At 42.0% G+C, this 16,767-nt stretch overlaps 1 protein-coding gene and 1 pseudogene across 2 annotated transcripts in view; one reads left to right on the top strand and one right to left on the bottom strand.

The window, feature by feature from the left end:
* Nucleotides 1–340: 340 nt before the first annotated feature.
* On the top strand, nucleotides 341–7,835 carry LOC112260757 (annotated as a pseudogene).
* Nucleotides 7,836–12,607: 4,772 nt separating this feature from the next.
* The window catches only part of LOC112254025 (heat shock 70 kDa protein 12A), a 46,001-nt gene continuing 41,841 nt past the window's right edge, over nucleotides 12,608–16,767 (bottom strand). For both annotated transcript variants that reach the window (XM_024426244.2, XM_024426236.2), the window contains one exon: nucleotides 12,608–16,712. In XM_024426244.2, the coding sequence (XP_024282012.1) occupies nucleotides 16,081–16,712 (632 nt within the window). In that variant the 3' untranslated portion in view covers nucleotides 12,608–16,080. The remainder of the gene's footprint in view (nucleotides 16,713–16,767) is intronic.

A 16,767-nucleotide genomic window follows, 5' to 3' on the forward strand; every position in this document is an offset into this window, starting at 1 on the left:
TCAATTCCGAAGTGACGTTTTCCACCATTCTAATGTAGTCTAATTCTATAACTTTCAGATTGTTGTAGTTCTAATTGAATTCAACAAATTCTCCACTTCATAAGTGAATTAAATGTGAAATTATATTGGAATTGACCCTGACTGTCTACACGTGCACATGCCATATGTTGTTTCACAGCTCAAGAATGTTTAAACCTAAAAACATATCTATTTCTGTTGCGGCAGCATGGACGCACAACTGCAGAATAAAGGGGAATTGTCACACACAGCAAACAGAGCGTTCTCGGTTGAAAGACAGCATTATCACTCCAACGCTCACCCTAACACTTTCTGTCACATGATGTCTACTGGCAGAAGGCTAGCATGGTCCACGTTATCGGACAGTCTGGGAGCACACGCTGCTGGGGAGGTGGGCCGCGGGATCAGCAGGCTAGGACGCATCACAGGTCAGATCTTAGCTAAGCACATGTATACATCGTCATGGAGCTACGTAATGCGTTGAAACCCAGGTCCCAAGCCCCAACTCCTATTCTGAGCCATATAACCCTTGTTGAAAACGTATAGATGTAAAGTGATTGACTGATATTCTGAGTTAGAGGTTGTATGTTTGTGGGTCCTCCTCTCTCAGGGCTGGACCCAGCACATTTGTACATTTGTAGCTATGACTTATGTTCAAGAACCCAGCTCACTGTAAAACAAGAGCATAAGGCTTTATACAGTCTTGATGCGACAATGTAATTGATTTTATACAAAATATTTCTGTTCATACGAGCGGAATACAGCATAAGACTAAATCATCCTTTTTATTTCAGACAAGGGCATATCTCAGGCTGTTGGCCACATTGACTTCTACCCTAACGGAGGAGAGCACATGCCTGTCTGTGACAAGAACATTGTCTCTACCATTATGGACATTGACTGCCTTTGGGAAGGGGAGAACTGACACATATTTGTACTGTGTCCTGAAATCTGTAGAATTGGGGAAAAATGCTTAAAAGGCGAAGATAGATGAGGATCAACCGCAAGGGAAAATAACTCCCGATTGCGTGATAGAAATGTACAGTGGGGCAAAAAAGTATTTAGTCAGCCACCAATTGTGCAAGTTCTCCCACTTAAAAAGATGAGAGAGGCCTGTAATTTTCATCATAGGTACACTTCAACTATGATAGACAAAATGAGGAAAAGAAATCCAGAAAATCACATTGTAGGATTTTGAATGAATTTATTTGCAAATTATGGTGGAAAATAAGTATTTGGTCACCTACAAACAAGCAAGATTTCTGGCTCTCACAGACCTGTAACTTCTTCTTTAAGAGGCTCCTCTGTCCTCCACTCGTTACCTGTATTAATGGTACCTGTTTGAACTTGTTATCAGTATAAAAGACACCTGTCCACAACCTCAAACAGTCACACTCCAAACTCCACTATGGCCAAGACCAAAGAACTGTCAAAGGACACCAGAAACAAAATTGTAGACCTGCACCAGGCTGGGAAGACTGAATCTGCAATAGGTAAGCAGCTTGGTTTGGAGAATCCAACTGTGGGAGCAATTATTAGGAAATGGAAGACATATAAGACCACTGATAATCTCCCTCGATCTGGGGCTCCACGCAAGATCTCACCCCGTGGGGTCAAAATGATCACAAGAACGGTGAGCAAAAATCCCAGAACCTCATGGGGGGACCTAGTGAATGACCTGCAAAGAGCTGGGACCAAAGTAACAAAGCCTACCATCAGTAACACACTACGCCGCCAGGGACTCAAATCCTGCAGTGTCAGACGTGTCCCCCTGCTTAAGCTAGTACATGTCCAGGCCTATCTGAAGTTTGTTAGAGAGCATTTGGATGATCCAGAAGAAAATTGGGAGAATGTCATATGGTCAGATAAAACCAAAATATAACTTTTTGGTAAAAACTCAACTCGTTGTGTTTGGAGGACAAAGAATGCTGAGTTGCATCCAAAGAACACCATACCTACTGTGAAGCATGGGGGTGGAAACATCATGCTTTGGGGCTGTTTTTCTGCAAAGGGACCAGGACGACTGATCCGTGTAAAGGAAAGAATGAATGGGGCCATATATCGTGAGATTTTGAGTGAAAACCTCCTTCCATCAGCAAGGGCATTGAAGATGAAACGTGGCTGGGTCTTTCAGCATGATAATGATCCCAAACACACCGCCCGGGCAACGAAGGAGTGGCTTCTTAAGAAGCATTTCAAGGTCCTGGAGTGGCCTAGCCAGTCTCCAGATCTCAACCCCATAGAAAATCTTTGGAGGGAGTTGAAAGTCTGTGTTGCCCAGCAACAGCCCCAAAACATCACTGCTCTAGAGGAGATCTGCATGGAGGAATGGGCCAAAATACCAGCAACAGTGTGTGAAAACCTTGTGAAGACTTACAGAAAACGTTTAACCTCTGTCATTGCCAACAAAGGGTATATAACAAAGTATTGAGATAAACTTTTGTTATTGACTAAATACTTATTTTCCACCATAATTTGCAAATAAATTCATTAAAAATCCTACAATGTGATTTTCTGGATTTTACCTGTACCTATGATGAAAATGACAGGCCTCTCTCATATTTTTAAGCGGGGAAACTTGCACAATTGGTGGCTGACTAAATACTTTTTTGCCCCACTGTAAATGTAACTGACATGCGGCAACGTGAATGCAGTCTCCGCTAATGCCGGAACATTGCTTTTAAATTTCAATAACACTAATGCTGAACTTCTGTGATAGGGATTGAATAGAGCCAGGGGAGAAAGACTGCCCCCTCATTGAAGCTACAGAAGTTGAATGCCAACTGCAGTACTGCAGGCATTGTTAGCGGAAAACAGGATCCCGCCCCTTTACAGCGAATGGAAAAATGACAATCTTCTTAAAAAAACTAAATAAAATGATACAAATATTTGATTCTAATAAACCAGATTAATGTCATTGAACTGATAACTTCAAAATTGCACACAGAATAAGTTATAAGGATCATTGAGTTGCTAATGGCAACCTGCAGTACCCCAGTTGGCCTTCAACTTGAGCTACTCAATGAGAGGTGGCATCACTGAGTTAGCCAGCAACATCACTTCATGGATTAGCTCAAACTGCACATGTTATGCTTCCATGAGACACTATCTTAAGACTTCATTTGGCTTGAATGCGCTATTGAGTCCTCACATAGGAATGAATGGTGTCACTTGATCCATGTATGAATGGCCAAAGCCCGTCAGTGAATAGAGACCCCAATCTATTAACCAGCCGTTACAAGTTGACGTAATGTAACTTCCTATGTAGTGTAAGATTACCCACCAAGGTCAGAACTAGCATCATAGGCACTCCATGTCACAATGACTCACACATCTTCTTGTCTGGCCATCTTAAAATGTATCCCCTGGAATATTGGAATGGTACCAATGGTAAAACCATAAAGAACACCAGTTTTTTTTAATTGAACCGGTCTGGACAAATATTTTCTAAAATGGTGGCAAGCTCCTTCAGATATGTGCTGCTGCCTTGGAGGCCAGCACAGCTGAATCTTTCACTTTTGATTGTAGAGAAGAGTGGAAGATGGCACCACAGCTTTTGTTCTGAAAGCGCCTGGTGCTTGCCCTATGCTGGGAGACTGCAACATAGCCCATGACCTTCACCCATCCTGCTTTGCTCCCTTTGTTATTGTGCCAGACACGTGCAATGTTGTTGCCTGCAACCATCTCTGATCCCACAAGTACTACAATGACAGACTCGTAAACCCCAAAGGCTTTACAGGATACAGGTTTAAACTCCGTAACTGTTTTCTTTATTTGGGTTTGAAAGTCTTCCCCGACTTACTGGGGTTGCACTGAGATGTTAGGGGGCCAAGGCTGGGTGGCTGTCCTTCATTAACAAACTACTCTAGGCTATCGCATGGGATGGGGAGGCGCATCGCTGGCTGCAAAGACTGTCCTGGGGGGGGTGTGAACGCACCTGTTGTACATGACATTGATATGGCTGTGAACTGTTTCTATGGTTTTAGAAGTTGATTTGCCGGGATTGGGTTCAGCGAAGACTGTAGCAGACGGGCGTCCCCCATGATTTCTATGGGAGGGAATGCAGCTGTCCATGTTAATGGCAGTTTATCCCTGCTTTGGATCGCATCCCAATCGAACATCCCCGGGAGTGTTCATTCGGAAAGTATTCAGATCTCTTGACTTTTTCCACATTTTGTTGCGTTACTGCCTCATTTTAAAATGGATTTAAAAAAAATTCATTAAGCTACGCAATACCCCATAAAGACCTTGCGAAAACAGGTTTGTAGACATTTTTACAAATTTATAAAAAATAAAAAAACATAAATACCTTATTTACATAAGTATTTAGACCCTTAGTTATGTGACTCGAAATTGAGCTCCGGTGCATCCTGTTTCCATCTATCATCCTTGAGATGTTTCTACAACTTGATTGGAGTCCTACTTTGGTAAATTCAATTGATTGGACATTATTTGGAATGGCACAAACCTGTCTATATAAGGTCCCACAAACCAAGCCTTGAGGTCAAAGGAATTGTCCGTGGAGCTCCGAGACAGGATTGTGTCCAGGCACAGATCTTCTGCATTGAAGGTCCCCAAGAACACAGTGGCCTCCATCATTCTTAAATGGAAGAAGTTTGGAACCACCAAGACTCTTCCTAGAGCTGGCCGCCTGGCCAAACTGAGCAATCAGGGGAGAAGGACCTTGGTCAGGGAGGTGACCAAGAACCTGATTGTCACTCTGACAGAGCTCCAGAGTTCCTCTGTGGAGATTGGAGAACCTTCCAGAAGGACAACCATCTCTGCAGCACTTCACCAATCAGGCTTTTATGGTAGGGTGGCCAGATTGAAGTCACTCCTCAGTAAAAGGTACATTACAGACCTCATGGGCTCTCAGACTATGAGAAATAAGATTCTTTGGTCTGATGAAATCAAGATTGAACTCTTTGCCCTGAATGTCAAGCGTCACGTCTGGAGGAAACCTGGCACCATCCCTACAATGAAGCGTGGTGGCAGCATCATGTTGTGGGGATGTTTTTCAGAGGCAGGGACTGAGAGACCAGTCCGGATTGAATCAAATCAAATTTTATTTGTCACATACACATGGTTAGCAGATGTTAATGCGAGTGTAGCGAAATGCTTGTGCTTCTAGTTCCGACAATGCAGTAATAACGAACAAGTAATCTAACTAACAATTCCAAAAAAACTACTGTCTTATACACAGTGTAAGGGGATAAGGAATATGTACATAAGGATATATGAATGAGTGATGGTACAGAGCAGCATAGGCAAGATACAGTAGATGATATCGAGTACAGTATATACATATGAGATGAGTATGTAAACCAAGTGGCATAGTTAAAGTGGCTAGTGATACATGTATTACATAAGGATGCAGTCGATGATATAGAGTACAGTATCTACGTATGCATATGAGATGAATAATGTAGCGTAAGTAACATTATATAAGGTAGCATTGTTTAAAGTGGCTAGTGATATATTTACATCATTTCCCATCAATTCTCATTATTAAAGTGGCTGGAGTAGAGTCAGTGTCATTGACAGTGTGTTGGCAGTAGCCACTCAATGTTAGTGGTGGCTGTTTAACAGTCTGATGGCCTTGAGATAGAAGCTGTTTTTCAGTCTCTCGGTCCCAGCTTTGATGCACCTGTACTGACCTCGCCTTCTGGATGACAGCAGGGTGAACAGGCAGTGGCTCGGGTGGTTGATGTCCTTGATGATCTTTATGGCCTTCCCGAGGGAAAGATGTACAGAGATCCTTGATGAAAACCTGCTCCAGAGCGCTCAGGACCTCAGACTGGGGTGAAGGTTCACCTTCCAACAGGACAATGACCCTAAGCACACAGCCAAGACAACGCAGGATTAGCTTCGGGAAAAGTCTCTGAATTTCCTTGAGTGGCCCTGCCAGAGCTTGGACTTGAACCTGATCTAACATCCCTGAAGACACCTGAAAATAGTTGTGCAGCGACGCTCCCTATCCAAACTGACAGAGCTTGCAGGGATTTGCAGAGAAGAATGGGAGAAACTCTCCAAATACAGGTGTGCCAAGCTTGAAGCATCATACCCAAAAAGGCTTGAGGCTGTAATCGCTGCCAAAGGTGCTTCAACAAAGTACTGAGTAAAGGGTCTTAATACCTGTAAATGTTATATTTCTGTTTTTGTTTTAATAGAAATGTGCAAACATTTCTAAACCTGTTACTGCTTTGTCATTATGGGGTATTGTGTGCAGATTGATGGGGGAGGACAATTTTTAATCCATTTTCGAATAAGGCTGTAAAGTAACAATGTGGAAAAAGTCAAGGAGTCTGAATACTTTCTGAAGGCACTGTATGAGTATGTCCCAATAGATGCCGACCGACGCCTCGTTGTTCATGTCGTAAAAGCCCTGGGGTGTTATTCCTTTGCCCTGTTGACAGCCAAACTCTGCTGTTCCCACAACTATAAACTGGTGTAATCCTGAACTACATATGTATAGGGTGGCGATCTAAGACGCATTAAAAGTTGGGAGGAGCTATGCGTGTGTTCCCCCTATTTCGGGTACTCAAAGTCATGGCTGAGAAACGATGAGTACTCACAGATTGCTTTGGCGTAAAAGAGGAGGAAAGCGTTGGGCCATAAATTGCAAGATCCCTTAACATTTCACCTTGAGCAGAATATTAACTGTAGCGGACTGACTCATAATGCATTATCAAACGTGCAAAATGAGCTAACCAATTCTTTTATAGCCTGTCCTTTTGCATTTTCGTGAATGGCCAAAAAATGGCAATTGTGGATAAATACGTACTAAGCTTTAATCTTTACTTTCAAACTAAAATGCCTCAATTGAATGTCTCCCAGTACAAAAATCTACACATTCTTGTTTCTATACCTTGCCATACATATATGGTTATATTCTATATTCGGGTCCCTCGGCCCTATCAAATCCACTGTCTAACATCAGTGTTTTCACCTGATTCTGTAATTTGTATTTATTTTAATGGTTTGTGTTTACCATGTGCAGACAATATGCATGGCCCACTATGGGTCACTATGCTGACAAATTCCCCGTTCCCAGTGGCCAATCCAAGATTAAGTTCTACCTGAACACTGGAGATGCTGTGCCTTTTGCCAAGTAAGTGGCCTTTCCCTGGCTTTACTTGGGCATCAGATAACCCTCCGCTTTACTCTGTGAAAATACCTTCTCACACCTCTTTTAAATAGGCATGGTTATTTACAGTATTTAGCACATGTTCCAGTGGCTCAAATAATGCATGAACAATGATTTACTATATACTGTACTAAGTTTTTGTTTTTTCCCCATGTATTCAAATTCCACGATTTCGCTACAAAGCAAATGTATCCATGGATGGCAGCAGATCCCTGCCGGGGATAATGAACATAGCGCTGTATGGAGAGCATGGCAACACACATGCCAGTATCAGGCACACTTCTGATATGAAGTAGTTTATAGATGAGTTGAGATGTAATGTCACACACATTTAAAAATGTTACATTGTTCTACTTGTAATTGTCACATCATAGTCCATAAAATCATTTGAACCTCTGAAGGCTGAACTTGAATCACAGGTCAATTGACAGGACAACTGACTGATCCTGCCCTAAACTAAACTGACTCAAGGAATGAACATTTTCTGTTCTTTCCTAAAGTGGCCTCCTGAGTCCTGGTAAAACCCTACGAGCTCTTCATCCATGCTGAGACTTACATTGTCGAGGTGACTCAGGTGAAGTTCCTCTGGAACAACCACATCAACCTCATGCTTCCCAAGTCTGGCGCCCACAAGATTGAGCTGCTGCGAGGGAAGAATGGGAAATCGTAAATCCGTCTTCCCTGCCAGTCCCACTTGTGTGGCAGCAGTCTGCGCCTCGGGACAAATGAGGGCGTTCTGTTAATGCTAGCCGTATGCCTCTAGTGCCAAATATGGGCTCCTGAGGCTTCAGACTCAGCCCTAACAAAACTAGTACTGCGATAGGATTTACTGCCTTTGCGCCACTTTACCAACCTTTGTGTTAACTTGGTTTGGAGCGTAAACCTATGATGGGAGGAACACATTAAATAACACGCTGTTTGTAATGTATTTATTGTGCACCAGCTAACATGGACTGTAGCCTCCTGTATAACAAGTTATACATTTGAAAGAAAAAAAAGCAGCTCTCTGAAAGATGTATGCTCTGTAAAACCCTAGAGGGCAGTATAGGACCGTCATCTGTGATAAACATTCATCCATTCATGTTCCACTGGCTCACCATATCTCTCTGTTGCAGCTTTTTGTTCTGTGGAAACGAGATGCTGCGTGAGATGGTGCTTCAGGCCCTTATACCATGTGGACCTGAGTGAAGCACAACATGACATCCTGTACTTTTCAATGAAGTTACAGCATCTTTAGTTGTTTCTACAGTTGGGTACGGCAGCTGCAGTGAAATACATCTACACAACGAAGCATTGCAGCAACATGAGTGGAAGAAAAAGGACAGACATATATCCCGACCTGTTCAAGGACAAAGTAATCCTTAGAATGGTAAAAAAAACAATGTATAAGCGATCATAGGAAAGAATATGCAGAGTCAGGTTGAAATCCTGACTTTGTGTGTTCGCATCATGCCTACAGGAAGAAAGTTCTGCGTCTCTTTATTAGTCTAAATGTTGAAAGACTGGGGGCTGCATTTGTGCAAACAAAAATCTACACTAAATTACACGTTAGTATCATGTCGCTCCTTTTCCCATTTAGACAAAAAGTGCAGCCAGCCAGAAAGTCTGCCTAATGTGTCATACGTGTATTTCCAAGAGGCCTAGTGTCTTCACAGCTCTCATTAACGTGTCCCTGGCCTTTCACCAGCTTAGCAAATCCTGATTGGGTCTCATTGTTTTGTCTTCATTTATTTGAATACCCACCCTGTGATTACAGCTAGGGAAAATACAGCATTAAAAGGCAAGCTGCCATTTTCATCAGAACGCTAACAAAGTGCATTTGTATGCGGTGACTAAACAGAGTCGAGCCATCAGCACTCACACAATACCAATCAGAACAATCCGTAGAGCCACAGCCCCGAGAATGACTACATTATGGTATTAAACATAGCATTGAATATGGGGCTAAGGCGTGGGGGGGATGCTTGTGTCTTCAAATCCGCCCTAGACATCCGTCACTGTCTATCTTTTCGATTTCTTTTTAATAGGCTCATTGAATGCAGAGGCTAATGACAAAATAGCTAGCTAATTCCAGTAATTATGTCTGTTTGCCTGAGGGAATTTGTGGATGACAGTGTTTCATTTTGATCAGTGCTCCCAGGGCTCTGGGGGTGGCTTTGTAGCTAACAAAGCACACACAGGTCAAGCATTAGCAAGGTATACTTAAAACAGGGGAAAACACGACAGATGACAGAGAACAGATTTTTCCATGTGTCTGCAGTTATATAATTGGATGTGTATACAAAAGGATGCTACCATATGAATGACAGAGAGAGGTTTTGGTAACTTTGAATTAGGTAATGGTTGGACGAGATAATGGCTTGGTTGGACTCCTTGAATACCAATCTTCAAAATCATTGCTTAGCAAAAACCTGATTGTATTTGTGTTTCCTTTATATGGTTGGGATGTGGTTTATCTAGATTATCATAGACTGATAAAGAGATTAGGATGTTTCCTGGCAAATGGAAAAAGCTCACCAGAATCATTTTGTAGCTGTACCTGTCCTAAACATACTAGGACTACTCCGTAGTGGGTAAGGCCTCCTCAAACTGAAGTTGGTTCCCCCACTGGTCTGACTTTACTATGCCATGACTTTACTAGAATATCTAACAGTTATTTATGTAAAACCCGCACTCAAAAAATACACACGTGCAGTCGCATGTTCAGTCAGCCATCCAGTCCAATAAAACTGTCTTGACTCTTTCCAACACTGGATTCTGTTGTTGGAATATATTACAGTAAGGAGTGCCATTCCTCTCATGTACACAATTTGTTTGTATGTATGTGCCTGTGTATATGTGTGTGTGCAGCACAGGTGGCTGGTGGCACCTTCGTTGGGGAGGACTGGCTAAATTTAATTGATGGAATTAATTATTAATGAGATGGTATCAAACACATGCAGTCTCCTATGGTGTGCAGGTATGTTTGTGTGTGGAGGGATGTTACCCAAACAGACCTCTCATCAACATGCAGTGACACTCATCTCATAGATAAGGGTGTCTGCTGAGCAAACAAATACTAATTAAATCAAATTATGGCTAGGTAACCTGACAGAGGGGGGAACGGCCCAGCAGAGCACAAACGTGCCCCAAATGGAAAGAAAACGTGTGAAGAACTGTGAGACTTCAGGCATGAACATCAACCGCAACATCACGCTGGAATGAAAACATGTTGAGCTCCCAGCTCCAAATCTCACTGCTTTCCTGACAGAATATATGAGTGTGTGAATGTGTGGGAGGGATCAAACCAGCAACTCAAGGGCCTACTTTGAGAGTTTCCCCTTGAAATTGCTGTAGCAACTGCCCTACTTTCCAGCCATTTTGGAGATAACCAGTGTACCTATCCTATCCTTCACCCTACCCATCCCCCTCTCACACATCCAACAACTAAAAACAACCTTGCCCTGTGTGGGGTTGAGAGCCTCTCCACAAACACTCCTGTTAGAATAACACACTCGCTCCTAAATGCACACAGTGGTTGAATAAGAAGTGTTTAGTTTCATATTCAGCTCGTTGGATCATTAGCGAGTGCGCTTGAGGCTAACTACAATTTAGCAGTGGACTTTTTAATCTGCAAGCTGAGTAGAGCAAGGGTTCCCAAACTTTTTGGGCCCGGGGACCCCTTTTGTGATAGAAATTCATCAGGGAACCCACATAATCAGAACACAACAAAATGGCATACAATGAGTTTTGCTATGACTTTGGCAGTGCATAGCCTGACGAACCATGTCTTGGGCCCTGGGAAGAAACATTTTTAAGGCCCATGGCATTGGAGAGAAAATTGAGCAATTTTCAAGCACATTTACTGCAATTCTACAATTTGTTTAATGGGGCAGAGATATTTTTTGTTGTTGCAGCTTTAAAGCTAATATCCTGCAATTCTTCACATTTTGCCATAAGGCAGAGAGAACTTTGCAGTTTTATTGTGTTGTATTACACCCACAATTTATTCCAAAATTCCTTTAATCTGTTGTTGGTAATATTCATATAAAAAAAATGAAATGCAGTACTTCTGCGGACCCCACTTTGAGAACCCCTGGTGTAGAGAATAGCACATTGAGGTTGGTTTGAAACATGTGCTTATTTAGCAACCTCTGTTATTAAACCTGGGATTTTTAAAAATAAAAATCCTTGCTGTACTATATGAGTACAACTGAACACAAGGCACTCCAAAGCCATTAGGCCTAATAGGTACCGGCAGTTATGAACCCATGTCTCCATAACGTCACAACTCGACACAGCACACGTCAATGAGTCTTGAATTTCAGCAACAACAAAAAACAGCTGGAGTTTACTTTGGATCTACTGTTCTTTCTCCTAATACACTGTTCTGGCCCGGGTGGTGAGATCAGAAACAGACGAGCAGCAAAGTTTGAAATAATTTAGAGCTGTCATTATCATAGAGATATAGACCACTGAGTTAGTGGAGGCTGCTGAGGGGAGAACGGCTCATGATAATGACCAGAAAGGAGCAAATGGAATGGCATCAAACACATAGAAACCAAGTGTTTGATGTATTTGATACCATTCCACTGATTCCGCTTCAGTCATTACCACGAGCCCTGTTCTTCCCAATTAAGGTGCCACCAACCTCCTGTGCACTGAGTTGGAATCGTCCGTTGCGAAAACACCAAAAACATGTCAAAGGTGGTGAAGCAGGGTATCACTACTGCATAGCACTGTACTAGTTATCCCATCATTTCAATGCTGTGTTACGTAGTCTCAGGTACTGTAGTTTCAACACATGTTGGTAAGACTTTATTTGGATATTCCATCTATTAACCTTAACCCTAGCCCTAACATTTACCCTTATCCTAACCCTTTATTCTAAACCTAACCCTAACCATAACCGTTTCATGCAGTTGCTTATCAACAGATAGTTTGTTGATGCTATGACCATGTAGAGCATCTACAGATGGAGTATCCGGAGTACCCAGATAAAGTGTGACCAAAATATCCACTGGAGAGCAGTGTTGCTTTTCTGATATTCTTATTCTCGGCTCCTACTGAGCCCGAGGGCACAGACCCAAATTGGTCACACCCATATACAAATCTGTGGCTGCTTTGGATATACCTCATCAAATTGTGCTAACACTGAATAGAACACATGGAAAAATATGAATAAGCTTGAATTGGGTTTCCAAACTTTGATTTTATTGCAGAATACATTGTAGCTGTTGTTTCCAATATTAGTGATAAAACAGCAGTGACTGTTTATAGCCACTGCACTGGCACCTTGCCATCTTGGCCTAAATAAACATGCAAATTATAAATAAGGTAATTAAAAAGTATGATATAGTCTGTTTCCTTCTTCCCCTGTTACTTTTATTGATGTGATCTTTTTGATGATGCATGTGTAGCATGTCATGAAACCAGCAAAGAACAACGACAGGTAGTCAGATATTCTTTGAAATACACATTTTATTGGATGACAGTTTGGCTGTGAATACTTGGCATTGAAATACAACTCATTTGAGTGAAAATAGTAAGAGCAGGAAACTTGTAACTCAACAGTAGAAAAATCACATGTGCGTAAACCCAAGGATAAACTGAAAAAGGTATGATTTGTGAAACATTTAAGTGGCAATTTTGGTTGAATAGTGAAGTAATTTGTTCTACAGCGAGCATAGAATCAAGTAGCAGTGAACTTTCATGTCCTGTAATATTGTAAGTTCTAGATAAAGAGTTAAGCACTTTCTGTCGTAGTATGCAGAAGCTAGCTAAACTGATGCTCCTTAACTGTCTCCACCCACCCATTCAATTACAGGTTAATAAATGACACTTCATAGAATTTGAAATATTTACTCTCTTTAAGGTGCCAATTGTCATATTCTGCTGCGTTATAAACTCAATACGATGCGAACTTCAGCTAAACATGTCTTCATACAATTCGGACTCAGCTTTGAATATAAACCCGCTACATACAGTATATTGTGCATGACATAATACTGAAGGCGGCACGAAATACATGGTATTTATCAAAGTAGCAATACATTAAAGAAACAAATGCTGTGTTTTTCTTTCCTTCAATTCAATAGTCATCCATCGACCTCCGTGAGGATGAGGAAAGGGTTGACAGATTAACCTGTTACTAGTTGTTAGGATGGAGATTGAGCAGATCTGCTGTGATAACAGTGTGCGAGATGATTGACTTGGGACATGCCATGAACATGTCAAAACATTTCCTTCGCAGTTCATTATTCATTTTGTCATTACATCTAAGAGTTGAAAAGGCCACGCTTTTTCTCCACACATGGTGGTGTAACATTATCAACATACCCTCAAACCTAAAAAAAAAAGAAAAAGGGTGGTTACATATTGTTTTCTCCTCATTCGTAAAGATTTAATCATGCAAAACGTGCATTGCAGGAGAGTGCCAAAGGCAGCATCAGGGATCAAAGCTTGTGCACTTTTTCCACGTCAACAAGTCAAGGGAGACCAACTTAAATTCACAGAGTTTTTCCTGTGAGAATCTACCTTACATTAGTTTTAAATCCTCAGTGTAGGGTTCTCAGAGAGGAACACTGCTGGAAGACCATAAAACATTATTTTAGGGTTATCATGCATCGTCTGCGTTATACCGTGTTACCAACCACTCAAATTGAGTGCATCTGCAAACAACAGCTATTGTAGGAAACAAAATCAATTCAAATCCAAACTAGTGAGTAATATACTACCTCTGTCTTGAATCAAGACTAGGGACATGAATTGTGTCTATATGCTGAATAGTTTTGACATCACATCTTATGTTAGGCATTCATTTGGGTAAATGATTGTATGTTGGGCCATAAACTTGTTTTCTTCTCCAGTGTAAAGCTATTTATTGTATCTATGTGTTTAAATATCAAGTTGTTTTTTTATTGCGTTGTTTCCTTCCATCAATACTTGATTTAGGGGATAATACTTTCAACAGCAGCTTCCGGTAGCTGCATCCTTGAAACAAATTTAAAATGGAAGCACGGCACAAAAATGTAAATGGTTGAGTTAAATTGTGGTAAGGAACAATACCTTGCAATTGTAAGGTTTTATTGCTCTTGTATTACATTTGTTGGGGAAGAAAGACAATGATTTGAAACTGTCATTTTATATTATTTGCAGGGTGGTTGAGGTATAGTTTCAGTTGACCTGGTGTCTGTCAGTATGATTTGCCAATTACTGTAGTTAGAAAGACCCCAACAAATATTTGCTATTGATATTTTGAATACAGGTTTTTCAAAAGCCGAATTGGGACAGTCATTTTTATTGTAAACATTTACCTAAATACAAATTGAATAGTTACAAAGCAAACACAAATATTTGCCCAACCCAAAGAAACTCCATGTTCCATAACAAGAACCACTCATGTTTTAAGGAAAGGTATTCAAAGTCTCTTTCAATGCTCACTTTCACTCATTGTCGATGAACGCGGCATTCAAATTCTGCCTCGACTCACATGCTATGGCTGGTGAGAATAATGGGAAAAGGTGTCTGTGCGAAAGCATACATACTCTCGGTTTTAAAGCTGCTAAAATCATAACGCTAAAAATCTGTACAATATTTAAATACTGTATTTACAGAAATAAACATATTTTCAATTTCATCTTTCCTTTTCAACGGCCGACACAATCTCCTGAATTTCAGATATTCAAGAAGGAAATTCAGGGTCTTTTTGTCCTCTGTCGTCTCATAAGCATAACAAATGAAGGCAACCACAAAGCACATCGCAATGGCTATATTCAAATCAGTTTGCCGGTTCAGCTAGCAGCATTGTCAACTCTGCCACTTTTCACATTCTCGGATTTATATTTTGTTGTGGATCAGCGCAACATGTTAAAACAGTGAGGTGGATTTTTACATTGTTTGTAAGAAATGATAGAACGTCTTGACAATCAAGCCTGACGTCTAAACAGCTAGTTGTTAGTCTCTCTATATTTCTAACACATAGATTTGTTTGCAGTGCTGAATAAGCCACATTTAGAAGCCAACCAACAGATATTGTTGACAGGATAGGAGACCATCTGCTTACATTTGACCAAAAATGAACTGAGTTTCCATGACTTCAAATGTATTTTAAAAGCTAATGCACCAAGTTTGTTTTCATAAGGTAATATAACTCCTTTCTATGGCATCTCATGCCTAACCACAGGAGACGGTAGAGATAAATACAGATTTGAAAGCTATCCTGTGAAGTTTAACTGATCAAGTGAAGTGTTTTTGTTGGAGAACCACTGCCTTCCCTCATCTCAGGTGCTCTCCAACCCTGACTCAATAAAACTCTGGTCTGATGAGTAGAATAAGCATCTGAATGATAGTTTCTAAATGTTGTTCAAGGAAACCCCAGGATTTCGGTTTAAATGCCTAATGGTCATAGCAGTTATGAAAATTTGGTCCCATGAGCGAGGGTTGGAGAGGACATAGGTTTGTGGAGCATTGTGTCATAGCATAGTGTTGTAGCTGTAAGAGCTGCAAGATAGGGGGTACTATTGTATCAACCTACCATGACCTAACACAGCTACAGCACACAACCACAGATAACACACAATGGACCTGAAACAAGGCTGTACGTATCAATAGCAATATATGCCTATAGTACAAAGCTGTGTTGCATCTCTGTACATACTCCAATCTAAACATCTCTAGAGCAGAGCACATCAATATAGCCTGCACTTAAGACTAGATACACAGATGGTACACAGGGATAAAACCTGAGTGCTAGTTTGTTTCTGACCAAGGAGTCAGCTAAAGCAGAAACAAACTAGCACTCATGCTAATCTGAACAGGCCCAAAGATCAATATACTGCTACATTCTAGCCACTGTCCCTTGGCTCATTGTGTGTGTGCTGCTGGAGGTTTCACTTCCTATGACCCTTTGACCTTATTGCTCCATTTCACCCTATTTACTGACTGAGGAAGTCGATGCTAGCCTTGACGGTACGCGAAGTGGCTACATCCACCGCCATGGCCCGGATCTCCGTGTCCCCAAACTGCATGAGCGTCTGGATCTCACGGCGCACGACGGTGCTCTCCGTACCGGTCACATCCAGCCGCAGCGTGCCGCACTTCCTCACGCCCAGCTCGCTGATGAAGCCCACGCCTTCCTTCTCCGAGCAGTAGATGTGGATAACGATGACCTGCTGGCTTGGCTTGGCGGGCGTGTAGCTACGCTTCACCGTCTCTCCCAGGGCCACGGACTGATCGCAGGTGATGAAGGTGTCGAAGACGTCGGTGCACCAGCGCGTGCCGTCCTTCACCAGCATCTTGTCGGGCGGGTGCTTGCCCTCCACGTAGCGGTTGAGGACGCCCACGCCGTAGGTGAGGGGCGAGCGGCGCACCTTGATGATGCTGGGGTCCAGGCCGAAGAGAACGGCCCCCTTGAGGATGGTGAGGCCCACATCGTGGGGGATGATGATGCGGCTGCGTCCTTGCAGCATGTTCTGCACCGCCTGCTGCAGCAGGGGCGACTCAGCGAAGCCGCCCACTAGGAACAGGAACTTGATATCAGACACCTCCGGCTTCTCAAAGAGATCAGCTGAGATGGAAAGAGTTGTTATTCAACTAGAGTTTTACTCTATAGTATGTGAAGC

The sequence above is a fragment of the Oncorhynchus tshawytscha genome, linkage group LG01 (genome assembly GCF_018296145.1).
Source record: "Oncorhynchus tshawytscha isolate Ot180627B linkage group LG01, Otsh_v2.0, whole genome shotgun sequence".
NCBI classification, from domain to species: Eukaryota; Metazoa; Chordata; class Actinopteri; order Salmoniformes; family Salmonidae; genus Oncorhynchus; species Oncorhynchus tshawytscha.